General features: G+C 41.3%; 1 protein-coding gene across 3 annotated transcripts in view; it reads right to left on the reverse strand.

The window, feature by feature from the left end:
- Nucleotides 1–8,326: 8,326 nt before the first annotated feature.
- The window catches only part of PMEPA1 (prostate transmembrane protein, androgen induced 1), a 62,456-nt gene continuing 55,192 nt past the window's right edge, over nucleotides 8,327–15,590 (reverse strand). For 2 of the 3 annotated variants that reach the window (XM_006024075.2, XM_025204690.1), the window contains 2 exons: nucleotides 13,986–14,039; nucleotides 8,327–13,896 (listed from right to left, as the gene is read on the reverse strand). In XM_006024075.2, coding sequence (XP_006024137.1) covers nucleotides 13,348–13,896; nucleotides 13,986–14,039 — 603 coding nt within the window. In that variant the 3' untranslated portion in view covers nucleotides 8,327–13,347. The remainder of the gene's footprint in view (nucleotides 13,897–13,985; nucleotides 14,040–15,590) is intronic. The other variant, XM_006024076.2, reaches the window with a different exon arrangement.

A 15,590-nucleotide genomic window follows, 5' to 3' on the forward strand; every position in this document is an offset into this window, starting at 1 on the left:
GACAACCCTGATCTGTATCCACAGCAGCCGGTGTAAGTTGTGTCAGATACAGGGAGGTCGAGGCAACTATGACAGTCAGCAGAATGCCAAACAAACCGGCAGCACTGTTACTGTCACTAAAAAAATATCCACCGCACACAACCACTCCAACCAGCCAGGCAGACTCGAATCCAGGCAGGGATTAGCGTCCATTCTTAAGGCCACCGCACCCCTTTGCTCAGAGGGGATGAGAGAGGACTGTCTGGTGACCCCTATCAGGACCCATCAGCGATCATTCACCCTGGCGATCATCAGAAAACATCTTGATGCCCATCTTGCTGGGGTCATTTGATCCCAGCAGTCTTTCCTACTCATGTGCAAGGGGGCTGGACCCGATGATCTGTAAGGTCCCTAACAACTATGAAGCTAGACCTTCATCAGGAAAGGCTACTCGAGCTGAAGTTGGTTTTCATCCTTTCCGACATGACTGCCAGAGGGTAGCGATACAACCCGCGAGTGGCAGGAACATGCAACGTATGTGGGTGCACAAGAAAACTGCGCAGTATCAACCCAGCTACTCTCCAGTTCCTGTGGGGTTGGATGGTGGGGCAGGGCTATGGAGAATAAGAGCAGCAGAGTTTCTCTGACCCAGTATCTCTGAAGCAGAAAATCACCCTGGCCACGTCTACACGAGATGCTACTGCGCAGTTGTTATAGCGCATTTATTTAGTACTTGCGCCCGCTGTGCACTAAACCCCTTCAACCCTTATCCTACTGAGAAACAACCCAGCCCTCCCAGCAGTCCTGCCAGTCACAAGCCTCCAAAGTAGCTCTTTGTACCAGAGGACTCAGCATAGCTGCCAAGGCTGGGTAGGAAAACTTCCCCTTCACCAGAAGCTGAGCTGCCTCCAGGAACAAGAAGTGATTAAATACAGGCCCAGGCAGCAACGTGGCCAGGACTGCCCAAGCTACACGAGAAGTAAATCATCTGTCAAGGAGTAACGGGGACAAGGATTAACTGATTGCCAGATCAAGATCTCTGTGTGGAAACTCTGCCAGAGAATGGAGAAAAGTTGGGGTGGGGATGAGAAAGATAAAACATTGAGACAAAAAGGGATTTTTAAAGACGGATGCTGTGAAGTTTGGATCCTTTCAAGTAGGGATACACACCCTCCAGCAAGCAAAGCCAGGGGGAGGTTCAAAACCTTCACAGAAACAGTCTCAATGCTGGAACTGCTGGGTAAGGAAAAAATATTCCCCCCCCCACCCAACTAAGTCCTTTTAAATTTCAGCCCGGAAAGCTACTTAAGCTCCTGCCACTTGTGTTTTCCAGAAGTCGCAATTAAAATCATTTCCCTGTGGTAGGAAAGAAAATAGCTTAAAAAAAACACAACAAAACAAAACAAAAAAACACCTCTTTCTCCCCAATCCATCACGCTGCACTCCCTTCTTTTTGTCATTTGTGGTAGAAAAGAAGTGGGTTAGGCACAATATTCCCCTACCCACCACTGCCACCAGCTGAGCTGGCTGGCATTTCTGAGCCTGAGAACACTTCCCATTGGAAAATGTGGTTTCATCTAAGCTGACATTTTCTGTGGGAAGAGGTTGATTTCAGTGGAATTTATAAGTGTTCTGACTAGGAGACCCAAAATGAAAAATGTCAATTTGAAAGGTTGATCTGGAACCAAAAAAGGCTGTTTTGGCTAACCAAGCCTTTGAGTTTTCCTTAACACGTTGAAATTTCTCATTTTGACATTTCCTATTGCATGAAAATTTGTTAATTTAATTTTTCTTTCCAGATCAAAGGACAGCAGCTTTGAAATGTCATCCTTTTCCACACAAGGGGTATTCCCTGTCTCAAAGAGCTCTTCCTCATAATAAACGAGGCTTCTTCCTTGGAAGTCTTTTTTTTCCCCACCTGTAATGAAAATAACAGGTAGCTGACCCAAAACTCAAGTTTCATACAGGCCTAGTAGAGGACACTAGCGCCCCCCAGCTCCTAGCCTGAGCTACTGCGGGCAAGTGTCTGCACATCTGGGATGTCTGTGCAGTTACAAACTGATTTAGCCTAGTCAGGTTAGACTAACCTGCAAAGATTGAATCAATTCAGGCTCAGGCTTTTTGAATGCCTCTCCCTAGCCCTAGTGGGCCTCCCTGTCTCCTATCACAAACTCCTCTGAGAGCAGGGGTGTGTGCATTGGGAGGGGGGAGGGGGTGTTAGCTAAACCTTGTGTGTTTGTGCAGAGACCATAAACAGGATTATTAAATTATGCCTCTGTTACTTCCTCCTCTTCTAAATGCTGTACAGAGAGAGACACCACTCTAGTATCTGAATCTCCTTAGTTCAAATCACTTTAGGCTAAAGCTAATGGTATTGTACTGTATATTAAAATATTGGTAGGTACAACATATAGAAGCCCATACAAATGCTCAGATATTAAACATTCCTCATAGGTTTATAATTGGCGCACACACTGCCTGTTACTACCAGTGCCCTGCTGCAGGCATTGTGCTAAGGGACACTGTCTTCCAGCACCAGCGTGGCACATACTTTAGTATTAGGAGCAGGTGGTACCAGAAGATGCACATTGCTGCTGATGGCCTGTTGCCAAGGATTATGTGCCTCCCATAGTTTGTACATCTTCCATGTCCAGGGCACAGGTATCCTTGCATGGATGTAGAGGGGCATTCAACACTAATAGTCAGAGTTGTTCACTGAACGGGAGTCTGAGGGTGAATAACAAGAGTCAAGGGCCTGCAAGGAAGGTGACTAGAGGATTCAAATCCAGATGGGCTGGCATTACTCTCAGCCAGTCTGATTTAGATGGGAACTGCAAGGCACAAACAAGGCCTCGATTCATGCTCAGCATAAACCCTGCCTTCCCTTCTGCCTTTGACATCCCTTACTGCTAATAAAACTTATCTGAGCTAGAAAATTAGGGGGTCAACTTAGAATCCCCTGAACACGAGGTTCAGGTTAGGCTCATCCCCAGTTTAAAAATAACTTTAGTCTTCCCCTATTTTTGTATGCATGCTTCGTGTAGTCCTCTTGGCCTCATTCTGCCTCTCTCACCCCGAAGAGCAACTTGCTTGCAGACTAGAAATGACACACCACTCAAGATGCACAAGGGTGCTTGAACAGACTCTTGAGGAAGCTACTTCGGGGGGCGTCACTTGGCAGTCTCTCAAATGCCACTGGTTGCATTGCTGGAAATGCTCTTCAGTGAGCCAGAAGGAAAGGGAGCATGTGGATAGAAAGAAGGGATGTAACAGAGACAGTGCATTTGTGAAGTTCAGAGCCTGGGCAATAGAAAGAGCAATGCAGGACATTCTTTTAAAAAGTTTAAACTTCAAAATACAACGGCTCACTTTTTAGTACTGGTCGCAACCTGAGAGTCCTGACCACTTTGAGTGCTTGGTGGGGAGCCAGAGGGGTGATTGCTCTCAGTCCCCACTTTCTAACACTATATGAAGGTGGCACTTGGTCTGAAATCTCTTCAAAGGGTAAGAGTGCTGGGCCTGAACACGAGGTGCTCTGCTACACCTGGTGCTGTTCAAACAACACTCAGACTCATCAGTGGAAGTTATGCAAGTCCCCGCTAGCAAAAACAGAGCAGCCACATGTCACATAATGCGCTCTGCTCCCAGCAGGTGCTTCCAGAATACAAGCAATTAAATAACAACAGTCAACTTTGAAATGGCAAATTGTATCTTTTGTGCTATTTTGGGGAAATTACTTGCTGCCTCAATGAACCAAAGGCTCACATCTTACCTGCATCAACCAATGCAACTAGTTTGTACATCACCTCCCCGTTTCTCCCCCTACACCAGCTTTTCCCAAGTAAAACGCCACCAGCTGTTAGTGGCTGCTACTGCTGAACTGACCAGCATGAGAGGAGAATCCAGCACTCTCTGTTTCATGCACTAAAGAAGTGATAGGCGGTGAGGAAGGAAGGGTGGGGGGCAAAAAAATTAAGTGATTCGTTTGAATACAGGTAAGAAATTCAACTTAATAAGCTTGAAGTAGCCAACTACCTTTGCTCAAAATTCAGATCACAACCCTTTAATTAATCTGCCTTCTTCCTGGAAGAGTGAAATATCAGGTTGACCTCAAACTCCCCTGTCTGGTTTTTGCAGCTCCTGTTTTCTCATCTTACAATGATAAACTTGTTGTGGGGGAGTAACTTTTGGTATTATGTTCACGTCATGCCTCAGTACAACCCACAGCAGAACGGGTCTTTCTAAATGACGTACTAGCATAGCAAAGATCTTAGAAAAATAAGCCAACTCATCATGAAAGATGCATGGAAACATGGCCATAAACCAGCCAGTCGAAGCAAAAATTGCTATGCAGCAGCACACACAGCTCAGCATTGGAGAAATACAAATGAACCTAGCAAATGAACAACTCTAACAGACCCATGTCAACATGCAGAAGGCAAAATGGTGGATCGGGGGTACGGCAAAGAAGTCCCCATGAGACGCGTAGGTGTCTTTCACTTCTTAACAAGCCCCTTCCTCTCTCGCTCAGTAGACCTTTCCCCTAACAACCAGATTGACCATATCCATAATTCAGCTCAAGTTCCTTTATTAAATCCAAAAGCCAATGTTTGCTACATAGTTACTTTAAACAAACATGCTAAAACATCATTACAAAATGCCAACTCTATATTAGGTAGAAACATTACAACCCTTATCAATGACTGTACCCACACAATTACTTACAAGCATTTGAGCAGAATACCTGCAGCTGGGCTAGTGATGGAGACACTAGCTTCTCCTGCTGGCTGGCTCAAATAAATCAACTCAAACTAGCTAAGAATTCATTAATTTCTCTCTCTCTTTTTTTTTTTTTTTAAAACCCCCGATTTTCTCATTACATCTTATTCTTTAGAGTTCTAGAAACTGGTCAGATTTTGCTCCAAACTTCCACATAGGCCTACCCTATTATTCCCAATATACAAAATCTTCTTAATGGCTTTGTTTACCCTGGATGAGTTTCCTCCTAGAGCTTCTTGGAGCCAACATTTGGCGCACTAATCTTCTTGCTATTGTTCACCCACCTTTCCCCCTACATTAGCATATCTACAGCTCAGCAGGCTCCATCCTGATGTTAGCATCCTGCCTGCTTGTCTCTCAAACCATGAATTCCTGGAAAATTGTGATGCTTGTACCCAATACAATAAAACATCCCGTCACCTATTGCATGCAGTACATTTGCCATTCTTATAGGAAGAGGTCTATTTTTCTAAGAAATTCTTCACCTCCAATTGAAGCCTAGACATACAAGTCAGATTGGCTTGAGCTGACCTTGAACACGTTGGCTACGTTCAGCCAATGAGGGATGCTGAGGAAATGCCCTGCAAGCAAACCCAGCTGGCTTTGTTTGAAACTCCAATAGCCAGCACCAGAAAAGCTACTCCGAGATTTTTGCAATTGCTGTCATAGCAAGGGAAGAGAAATCCAACTCAACTTTTTAAAAGGCTTGTATTATAAGAATATCCCGATAACCTTGTGTTTTCACTGACATTCTAGCACTGTGAAAAGGGCTGAATTTACAAGTGAGCCCATGTTTTGCCACAGCTATTTTACATGGTGTTGTTAGCAGTCCTGGGTTGTTTTAAGGTCTTGGACCCTGGTCTAGATTTTGTATTTGAAAAAGGATCATTTGCTGGCAGTTGCAAGTACTTGTTAGCTGAGATGCAATGTATATTGATACATTTCCCAAACTCTTGTTAACCCACCATAATGTTTTTTTGTCCATGCCTTATGGCTGGTTTCTTCTGCATAGACTCAGACTGAAGCTTAACATTTGCTTCCTACATTTATCCCCTTATGTAAATTCCCCCACCCCAATTTGCTGCTTCTACAATTTGCCTATTAATAAAAGTTGTTAGTTAGCAGAATTGAGGTAAGCAATGAGGAAAAAAAAATCCAAGGCCCCTAAAATTCTTGAAATAATCCCCATTTTTCAGTAGCAAGTCATCACTCCCATCTCTGGCATGTTAGAAATTGCTGTACAGCTTTTATGTCCTAGTTTAGCTCCAAACATATCGAAAGGTGAAAAAATGTAATGGACCCTTGGGTCATTCCAACCAATGCGTTAAGTTTATGGATTACTTGACAGAAACAAGATTAATTGCCAGTAAGCACAATCTTACGAGACGAGTCTCTTCTGCCATGGAGTGGCATGGCATCGGCCAGCTTTTCAGTCTCTACAAGGGGGAAATCCTCTTTCAACTTCCACCAGGCAAACGTCTGGGCCGCGCAGCAGTCCCACAGGTGTTGAAAAGTTACCCTCCCAATTTCTTCCAGTCATATCCCCTATTTATGGATGGGTGGTAAACAGGATTTCAATATACTAAGGAATGATCTCCGATTGGTTGCATTTAAAGTTCCCGTGAAACAAAGAACTTTCAAACCTGGATTAAACTAGATTTCTTGCAAGCCTGGAGGGTGGTCTCTTAATTGGGATTCATATCCTGCAAATGCAAAAAGGAAGACAAGTTTCTTATCTTCCTCCCTTCCTTATTTACACTGGTCTGTTACTTCTAATGTTAGTAGAGTTAACAGATAATGAGGTCCTGTTTTCCACAGGTTGTCTAAATGTAAATGTGTTTCCTGTTTAAGCAGGCGGTCTGGTGACACTTCCCTGCTTGGGTCTGACCTGCTGCTCCAGCATCTGTTAGAGGGCCCATTACACGTAACACCAGTTCTTTGCTTAGTCCCCTCCTTCAGCATCTGTTCTTGGTATTCAGGTATAGACATCTGACCTGGTCTCTAATCTTCCAGATTTTCCCACAAGCTAAGACAGGAGGTAGATACAGACATTCAGGATATTAAGTATAGTCTCAGGAGTCTTATTCCAGAACTAGGCCCAACTAGTATCAGAGGTTTCACTATCCCCCACCCAAAACACTGCTACGTGGTACTTTGGTCTACTGGATCCCGTCATCTATTTTCCCAGTCACCTGACATAAGAAGCACAATGACACTGATGCAACCGGAGACCGGCAAGGTTTTACAACAAACCTGTTACCGACTCACCTCGGGGAATGAACTAGATAGGTCCAGCCAGATGCAACTCGCTTTCAGTACGTCGTTCTTCAGTGTCCTCGTTCCAGTCTGAACGTACATAGGAAATCCAACAAATACACCTTAAGCGGGAGACAAGCAGTCTGAACTAAGGGGTTAGAGCCACGAGCAGGAGGTGAGGAATATTGGGCCTCTTTCCCAGCTCGGCCCCTAGTCTGCTTCAAAGATCATAGAGACTGACATTTTGTAAAAATCAGTCATTGAATGCATGTATTCAGACCACTTTGATGTCAAAGTGCCAGTCACCCAAAACTCTAGTTGAAGGCCATGGGAACTGCAGGAACTCAACACCAAGCTGTCACAAACGGTACATCCAAAACTCAGGCAGCACCAAAAATCAGTGGCCACTTGAAGAGGTGCTGCTCTCCATGCTGGCAGATAGTTAAGACATAGACATTCGGGGCTGGAAGGGACCTCGTGAGATCGAGTCCAGCCCCCCTGCCAGAAGTAGGATCCCAGCAAGATAAACATCCAAGCCAAGTTGTAACAGAAGCTACCGTCACTTATAGGTCTGTCAGGAGGCTTAACTATTGTAATGTGCCTCTGGCCCTCAAATGAATACTGCGAGGGGAAACTCATATGGTTCACAGACATCGCTTATTTTCAAGAGGAAAAACTGACTAGGAAGCCTATCCAACTCATCTGAATTTTGATATTAGGAAGTCCTAAATAACATTAAAGAAAAACCCCTGCAAACAGTAAACTTTCCAGTCATTTTAATGTGATCACTGCAATTTGACCACCACCTCAGAGAGGAAAAAAAAAGTTATTCAAGTTATCTGTGCTTAGGATTGAAGTCAATCTAAACAGTTCTTGCTGATAGAGCTACTCAAGAACTTCAGGTGATCAGTGATGCTCTTGTCTGAAAGGCAGGATTGCAAGTGTTGTATATAATACAGAACAGGAATGCTTCTTCTGGAATTAAAGCTGCAACACCTTCTGATGTATTCAAAGGAAAACTGGTATGTAAGTGCATGCACACTAAATATCTGGCATGCAGAACAGTAGGAGTGGATTACAGATTCATTTGAAAACCACATCAAACGAGTATGTCATTTTAGCCCATAGAGAATGCTACTTAAGGGGGGGTGGGGTGCGGGAGGGAATACCAAGAGCTAAGAATAGATTTTCCCAACATCTTCAAAAATTTGGGATGTGCATTAAAAAAAACCCCAAACAAACAACAACAAAGAAACAAACAAAAAAAGCTTGTGTTGGGAATTTAGGCAACAAAGCAGAAGGTGAAATCAAATTTTCCAAAGTATTGTAAAATTTATTGTATAAGTATTGCAGCTTTTAGAATGACATATAATTGCCACTATTGGTTACTGTTACACAATAAGCGTTTACAACAGATTTTTGTAAATTGGCATCAGAGTACATATTCATACTAAAACAGCAAAATATAGATAAGTACTGCATTGCATGTGCTGTCAATAGTTTACATAAGTTTAAACTTGAACAGAACTCAGAATACAGGACTGCCTATAACAAACTCCAAAGCCAAAGCAATGCAACTGGAAGTTTAAGAAAATATTAATACAATGAAATGTGACTATAAGGCAGGCAAATTAGGACCTTAATGTTGTCCTTCATGAGCTTCTATAGTACAGCAAAAAATTTGAAGCGCGGTTTCTGGAAAACTTTTTTTTTTTCTTGTAGCTTTGTGTTGTACATAGAAAATCTCTGAGCTATACAGAGACAGAAGAGAATAAAAATTCATTCTGTTCTTGCCTAGCATTGTTAATGCTACACATCTGGATTCAGTCATTTTTCAACCCTTTAATAAAAATGTTGGGCTTTTATTTTTTTCAATAGAGCAGTTAGTGCAATTTTATAGATTCGTACGCATACAAAAGCATCATTTCCCCAAGAAATCAAATTAAGTTTCCTTATACCCCACCCTTTAGAATGAATTTTAACACATGTAAGGAAACAATGCACTAGATTAGTAAAGCTGAATCTTCCAACCATTGAAATCAAGGGTTGTGAAGGGAACTTAGTTTTACCAGTGTCAGAACCAAATAAAACCCATTCTTCCTTGCCATCCTTATTTAAAAAGCCATGTTCACATTCCAGTTCACTAAGTTTTGGTGGCACTTTGAGAATGCTGTTTGCCATACTGTAATACACCAAGGGAAAGAAAGGTAGCAAACCCCTTTTAAAGCTAACATGACTCTTAAACTTCTAGCAAATAGGCAGGTTGGGACAGGAGGTTGCTAAGCGTAAGCAATGTCTTGTTTCTTCTGTTTCATTTTGTTTTTAAAAAAGGAATCGTTGTTTTAAAAGGATGCTCAGTCCTAAAGGGCTTGAACCTTCCCTATTTGACAACTGCAAAACTCCTAATGGCTTCTGTGGTATCTGACCACAGTCAAGCTTCAAGTACAATTATGTTATCTGCACAAGGGCAAGAAGCAAACGAGGACCAAGATGCAGTAGCTATTGAGTGCAAAGCCATATTTTGATAGGGCAGTGGCAACATGGAACAGCCGTATTTGGTAGAAAAGGACCCCAGGCCAAAAAAATTCTGACATCAATCCTAGCTATGTGGTGAAACTTGAGAGCAGGTTTGGGCCCCAGCGCTAGTATTTGCATCTCTAATACAGAGGATTTTTCAAGACTGCAGAGCGGGGAGGAACACCTTCCCCCCAAAATAAAAAGCTAACAGTGAAATCTCAGCTCCGTTGAAGTCAGTTGGAGTTTTGCCAGATTGGATAGGGAACGCAGAGATGCCGATTCTACATACCCAGAGTTAACTCCGCTGGTAACAGAGCTTAAGGAAAAGGAATAAACAATTAAGCAATAAGCAAGAAAAGATGGATCCTTTTTGTACACCTGCAAGATACAGATTGAAAGAGAAGTTTGATTCCAGATTAAGCCGCCCTTGCTTTTGGCGTATATTGTGCACAAGAAAATTATTCAGTAATACCAAACCCGTAACTTGATCAACTGACCAATGGGTTGCAAGCATTTGGGATGATGTGTAAGTAATACGTGCTCAAACTGGAAGGTGATTAGAAAAAAAAATAAAAAAAAATAGTATGATTACTTTTCCAAGAGGGAAAAAAAAAGTTGAAATTCTGAGTTTTTGAAGAACTAGGCTTCCTTTCAGAATCTTCTCTAAGTGTCCCCCCATTAGACAGTGCCTTCAGGATATCCAAATACCTTTCAGATTAAGACTTGGTTCTGTTATTCTCCAGGCCAGATTCATCTCCACAGGACAAGACAGACCAGTTACTTAACAACCTCCTATCCTGATGACACTTCCACATTTACTATACAGTTTTAGATGTGTGATGCATACTCCACCCAAAACCTGTTGAGGTAACCATTTTTGTAGCAAACAAACTAGTTAGACCACAGAACACAAAAAAAAAAAAAAGAAGAAAAAAAAAAAAAAAAAAAAAAAAAAAAAAAAAAAAAACAAAACCCCAAATAAAACCCAACAATACTATTCACGTATTTTGGCTCAAGAGGGCAGTAGATATTATATTTCTGTTTGTCTTTTGGTTGGGATCTCATTTACAATATCCACCACAGTTTCCTACCTATTGAAGTAGGATATGTGCATAAATGTATTCAAGTTACCTTACAAACAGTCCAAGAAAACGAATGGCATAAAGGGAGCACCTTACTCGGCTAGGCACATCAAACTGGGTCTAGTGGGTGCAAGGGAACATTTAAAGAAGCAGTACCCCTTTTAAATAAGTAATTGGAAAAAATTTAAATATAAGATCCTAAAAGTCAAGAAGCCAAAACACAGTAAATCACAATAATTCATTTTCCCTTATATAAAAAGGGAGGGTTACTGTTTCTTTAATAAGGCACTAAATAGACATGTTACATAAAGGAAAGATACCTTTTAAAAACTTGTAGAAATTCATCAGCTTTGTACCTTTCAAGACAAACTAGATTCATCTTTTTGTGTGTTTATTTTTTGTTGCTGCTGTTGTTTGAAGGTCAGCAAAATTTAGGTTCCGTGACTCATAAAGCTATGAAGACTTCAAGAAACTGTGAAAAAGCAGGCTGAGCTACTGCAAAGGTACAGGACTACTGCTAGGCAAAACAAAAACAAAGCCAAAAAAAAATAACGATCAAACTTCAAGTTCATCTACTCGCCATCATCTTTAAAATATATATAAATATTGTTCAAATGGTCAGAACTTCAAAACCTGTTCTCATGGTTGGTTGGTTTTTTTTTCTTCAAGTAATAGAAAAGTTGCTTAAAAACAATAGTTATTGCCTTTATATCTTTCATTTATGTTACTCTACTAGTTAGCATCCTGCAGAAAATGAAGTTACACCTTGTAAAAATCTTCACTCGTTGTGGTTCCCCCCCTCCCTCTCCCCATCTGACCCGTCCTCACATTTGGAGAAATCCTCTCCCAGCAAATGGAGAAGTGTTGCCAAGCTAGTAATATCTGCACAAGGTAGTGAGAACAATTTTTCCCTTTTGTTTTCTCTCTCTCTCAAATTTCTCACTCTCTCACTCTCTTTCACATACAAATTCACCCCAAGGGTAAAACGGCTACCAGATATCTACACAATATAAAAATGTAAACAATAGCATAGTAAGACAAAATGCTCATGAAACGAAGATAAATTAAAAAAGACGTGACATCCACTGATTCTGAAGGGGTGGGGTAGAACCTTGCCATGTGGGCACGAGGGATTGGTGCTGTTTTGAATGAAGAAATCTTCAGAAGAGGTAAAGGGTTTTGCTTCTAAAGCATTAAGCATATTTCTTTAGCCTTTACTTAATATATCACAGGAGCATACTCATTTCCATCTATTGGACTTTATGCCTCTTTAGCTAGAAAAAAGAAAAGAAATAAAATAAACAACCAGAGGCAGCCTAGAAGAGCTGCAGGTAGTTGGGCAATAGGACTGCACTCTTCATCCCAATAAAAGTTATGGTGTTTCATATAAAATGAAGATGATTTGCACAAGCTGCAGATTGTTCGGCTCGTATTTTCAGTGACACATTTAAAAACCCATCTTAAAGGCAGGCTTCTGGTATACCACCATTTACTCCCATTTGAAAACATCCTTGATGTCAACACCAGGCCCTGCAGCTCAATGTACAAAGAAACAAATGAAGAAAATCACTTTGTTTTCCTTCAGACACAGAAGTTTATTCTCACCCGCTCCCAAAAAGAATTAGAGCTCATCAAAAAAAAAAAAAATCAAGTAAATTGTGTTTGCTTCTGCTAACTTGTTTTCTTTCTTTTTTGATTCACAGAAGCACTGAGAATTTTTTTTTTTTTTTTTTACTATGATAATCCTTAGTGATAACATACAAACATACACACAAATTCCTCTTGTTTTGTAGGGAATGTATAAGACCATGACTGTCATTAAACTACCCATTAGCTGATTGAACTGGATGGGTAATGCTCAGTGAATATGGAAATCAAAGGTTTCAGAAGATGCAGTCTCTCTTACAAGGTTCCTCACAGGGCTGTTTACTTTAATTTTAGGAATTTCCACCCCTTTCCAGCTAGTTTGTTCTCCGTGTTGACATATTAATCCCTTAACAGTTTTGTGGTAGACATGATAGAGGCTTTGACCAACACAAGCACTGACATATTTATATTAAAAAATAGTGCAAAATTTCAACATTTATATAAATAACTCTAAACCCCTGCTTTTGATTTTTTTTTGTTTTTTTTCTTTTTTTTTAGGGTTTTTTCTTTTTTTTTTTTTACAATGTAATACACACTTTTTGAGTTGGCACTCAAAAAATTGCCATTTTTCTTCTAGTTCAGAAAACAACAAAACTTTTTTTTTGTTTTGAATAGGCCTCTTCTAATACAAAAATACTCCTGCTCCTCACACATACAGTTTCTCTTATTTTAATATATATTTATATATATATATTGCAGATCTTTAAACAAAACGTTTTTGTGCAAATATTTTCCTCTTTAAAGTTAAGTGAAATAATCAAAAAACAAAAACAAAACAAAAAAGCACGCACACGCGCACACACACACGCACACACAGCTCAACTAGAAACAAAAATGAAGGACTACAGTTGATTCTTTTTCCTTTTTAAACTTCTAGACACAGCTCAATAAAGAAATGTTTTTGCAAGCTTTCTTGGCTTGTGCATTCAGACCAGACATTACAAGGAAATATTTATACACAGAGAGATGGGGAAGGGCTTTTTATTCTTTGCTCATCTTCCCAACTCTCTCCCTTTCTCTCTCTCTCTCTCTTTTCTTTAAATGAGAAGTGCAGAGTGTTTTATTTACTTTTGCGCTTGATTTTGTTTTAAAAGGGGTGCCCTTTTTGCTTCTCTTTATCTTTGTTCCATGCAGTTGTGCTCTCAAGGCCATTGATTTGTGAAGGCTGCAGTCTGCTACCCTCTAGTATCGAGGGCATCCCATTGTTGTTCTGCTGGTGCTGGTAAAACGTAGATCCAGGATAGTGACCTATCACCTCGCTGTACGTCGGTGGCGGTCCTTCCATTCTACCATTGCTTCCATAGCAGGTTGCACTGATGCCAGAGTTACTGCTGGGAGGGCAGGGCCCTCCATAAACTGAGTTATCTATCAAGTCACTGTCGAAGATGGTTCTGTTGGGGGGGGCTCGGACTGATTCTCTGTTGAGTTCCATTTGCTGCTCTGGATCTCGGAGTTGTAGCGTGCAGGGTCCCTGGTAAGGGGGAGGCTCCTCTCCATCCGACAGCGAGATGGTGGGCGGGAGGTCGATCTCATGCTGCATATAGGGGTACGTTGGCTGGAATCTGTTAAAACGGTCCCTCTGCAAAAAGGATGGAACTGCTAGTCTGTCGCTGGGTCTCGGAGTGTAGATTTGCTGCTGAAGAGAAAGGGAGAGACCGCTGAGTTTCAAAATGCTTGTGCGCGAGTCCTTACCCACAACCCAGTCGACACCAACACTGCCCTCACCTCTGTTATTCCATTTCCTGACACTGTGCTTTCTGAAGGCCACAGGCTTCCTTCCTACAGTGGGAAGAATAGGAGGAGGGTTGAGAATCATTCATGATCAGCCAGTCTACAAACCACAACATTTTTGAAAAAGACCTCATCTGATTACATGTTTAGCTAGCAGCTGTAAATCTATGGGTGCTCCACACAATGCAGCTGAATTTACACGAGCAAAGGGTAAGTCCTATGCCTTAAGATAGCCAACATTCATACCTGCTTCGTGATTTTCTACCATCTATCTTTGTATTAAGAAAAATTCACTTACTGATTAGACAATCAAAATAATACCAATTTCACACACTTTCATTCATCATCCCCTGTGTCAGTTTTATTTTCACCACCCAATTCCAGCCGATGCATTAAAGTACAACATGCCCAGACAGAAGCCCACGTGCTCTGCATGAAAAAGCCATGCAACTATAATATAAACCCATACATTTCTTATCTCTGACAGAGTAACTGAGGGTTAGCACATAACGTATAGCTTTCTGAATATGACACCAACACCTGAAGAGTAAGTCATTTAGAGTTAGGCTGGTCCAGGTGTTGTTTCCCTCTATTTATATGTACTAGGGCACAAAATATACTGTGGGAAAACGGAGTTGTGATATTCATGTCTATAGCCAGCCTTACTGTCCTAATCAACTGCTTGGTCTATACACAAAACAAGGGCAGCCAGTTATTTCATTGCTCATATATGCACGGTACCTACAGCCGACTCATGCAAAGGGATGAGACAGAAACATTCTAAATAACTTGGACAGTCTAACGAAGACACCCAAGATGCATTAAGATCTTGAAAAACAACAGGCGGTTAAACTCCGATTGTGTTCCCTGCCCTGTCCTTTGCTTTACTTTTCCCAATTTTAAGTGGGTGAAATGTAGTTTGTGGCATTGCATGTGATAACAGATACCTAGAGAATCCAATCAGGTGCTTGTTTTTGAAGCTCAGTTTCTGCTCACAAACCTCAAGGCAGTGCTGCTACCAGTGGAACAAAAAACATATATATGGAAATATATGGAAATGAGTTGGCCCAGATTCTTTTCACTTCTCTGCAGTTTTTAGGGAACCTCTCCTTGAAATGCTAGAGGTTAAGTATGATGATAACGGAATACTGTAGAGGTGAGGTTAATGGAGCTACGGGGTTAGTTTTCAACCAGCTCTTCCATTCAGTTGATATCTTTGGCAGTTGCGAGCAATACGATGACTGTATTTTACGGGGAAGTTGTGTCCTGCACACACAACTTTTTAAACAAGCAGTAATTGAATAATCAAATTCCACTTGGATTTTTCTGCTTACAAAAAAACAAAGCCTATAAAGAATATTCTCGATTAACCCTCCCTGCCCCCAAAATACAAAGTGGCCACCAACTGCAGCAGCCACTGATCACACCACTGCTAATCAGTGCTGCAGCAAATGTCCTCAGCCTGGGCATGATGTGCCTACTCGGGACACAGAGCTTGCCCAGCTACGCCTCTGCATCAAAGATCAAAATCTCTCCTCTACCCACACATTTAAGTCCAATGATAAAACTAAAGGATTGTTTCTTTTTTTTATTTATATA

Source organism: Alligator sinensis, unplaced genomic scaffold (assembly GCF_000455745.1).
Source record: "Alligator sinensis unplaced genomic scaffold, ASM45574v1 scaffold970_1, whole genome shotgun sequence".
NCBI lineage: Eukaryota > Metazoa > Chordata > Crocodylia > Alligatoridae > Alligator > Alligator sinensis.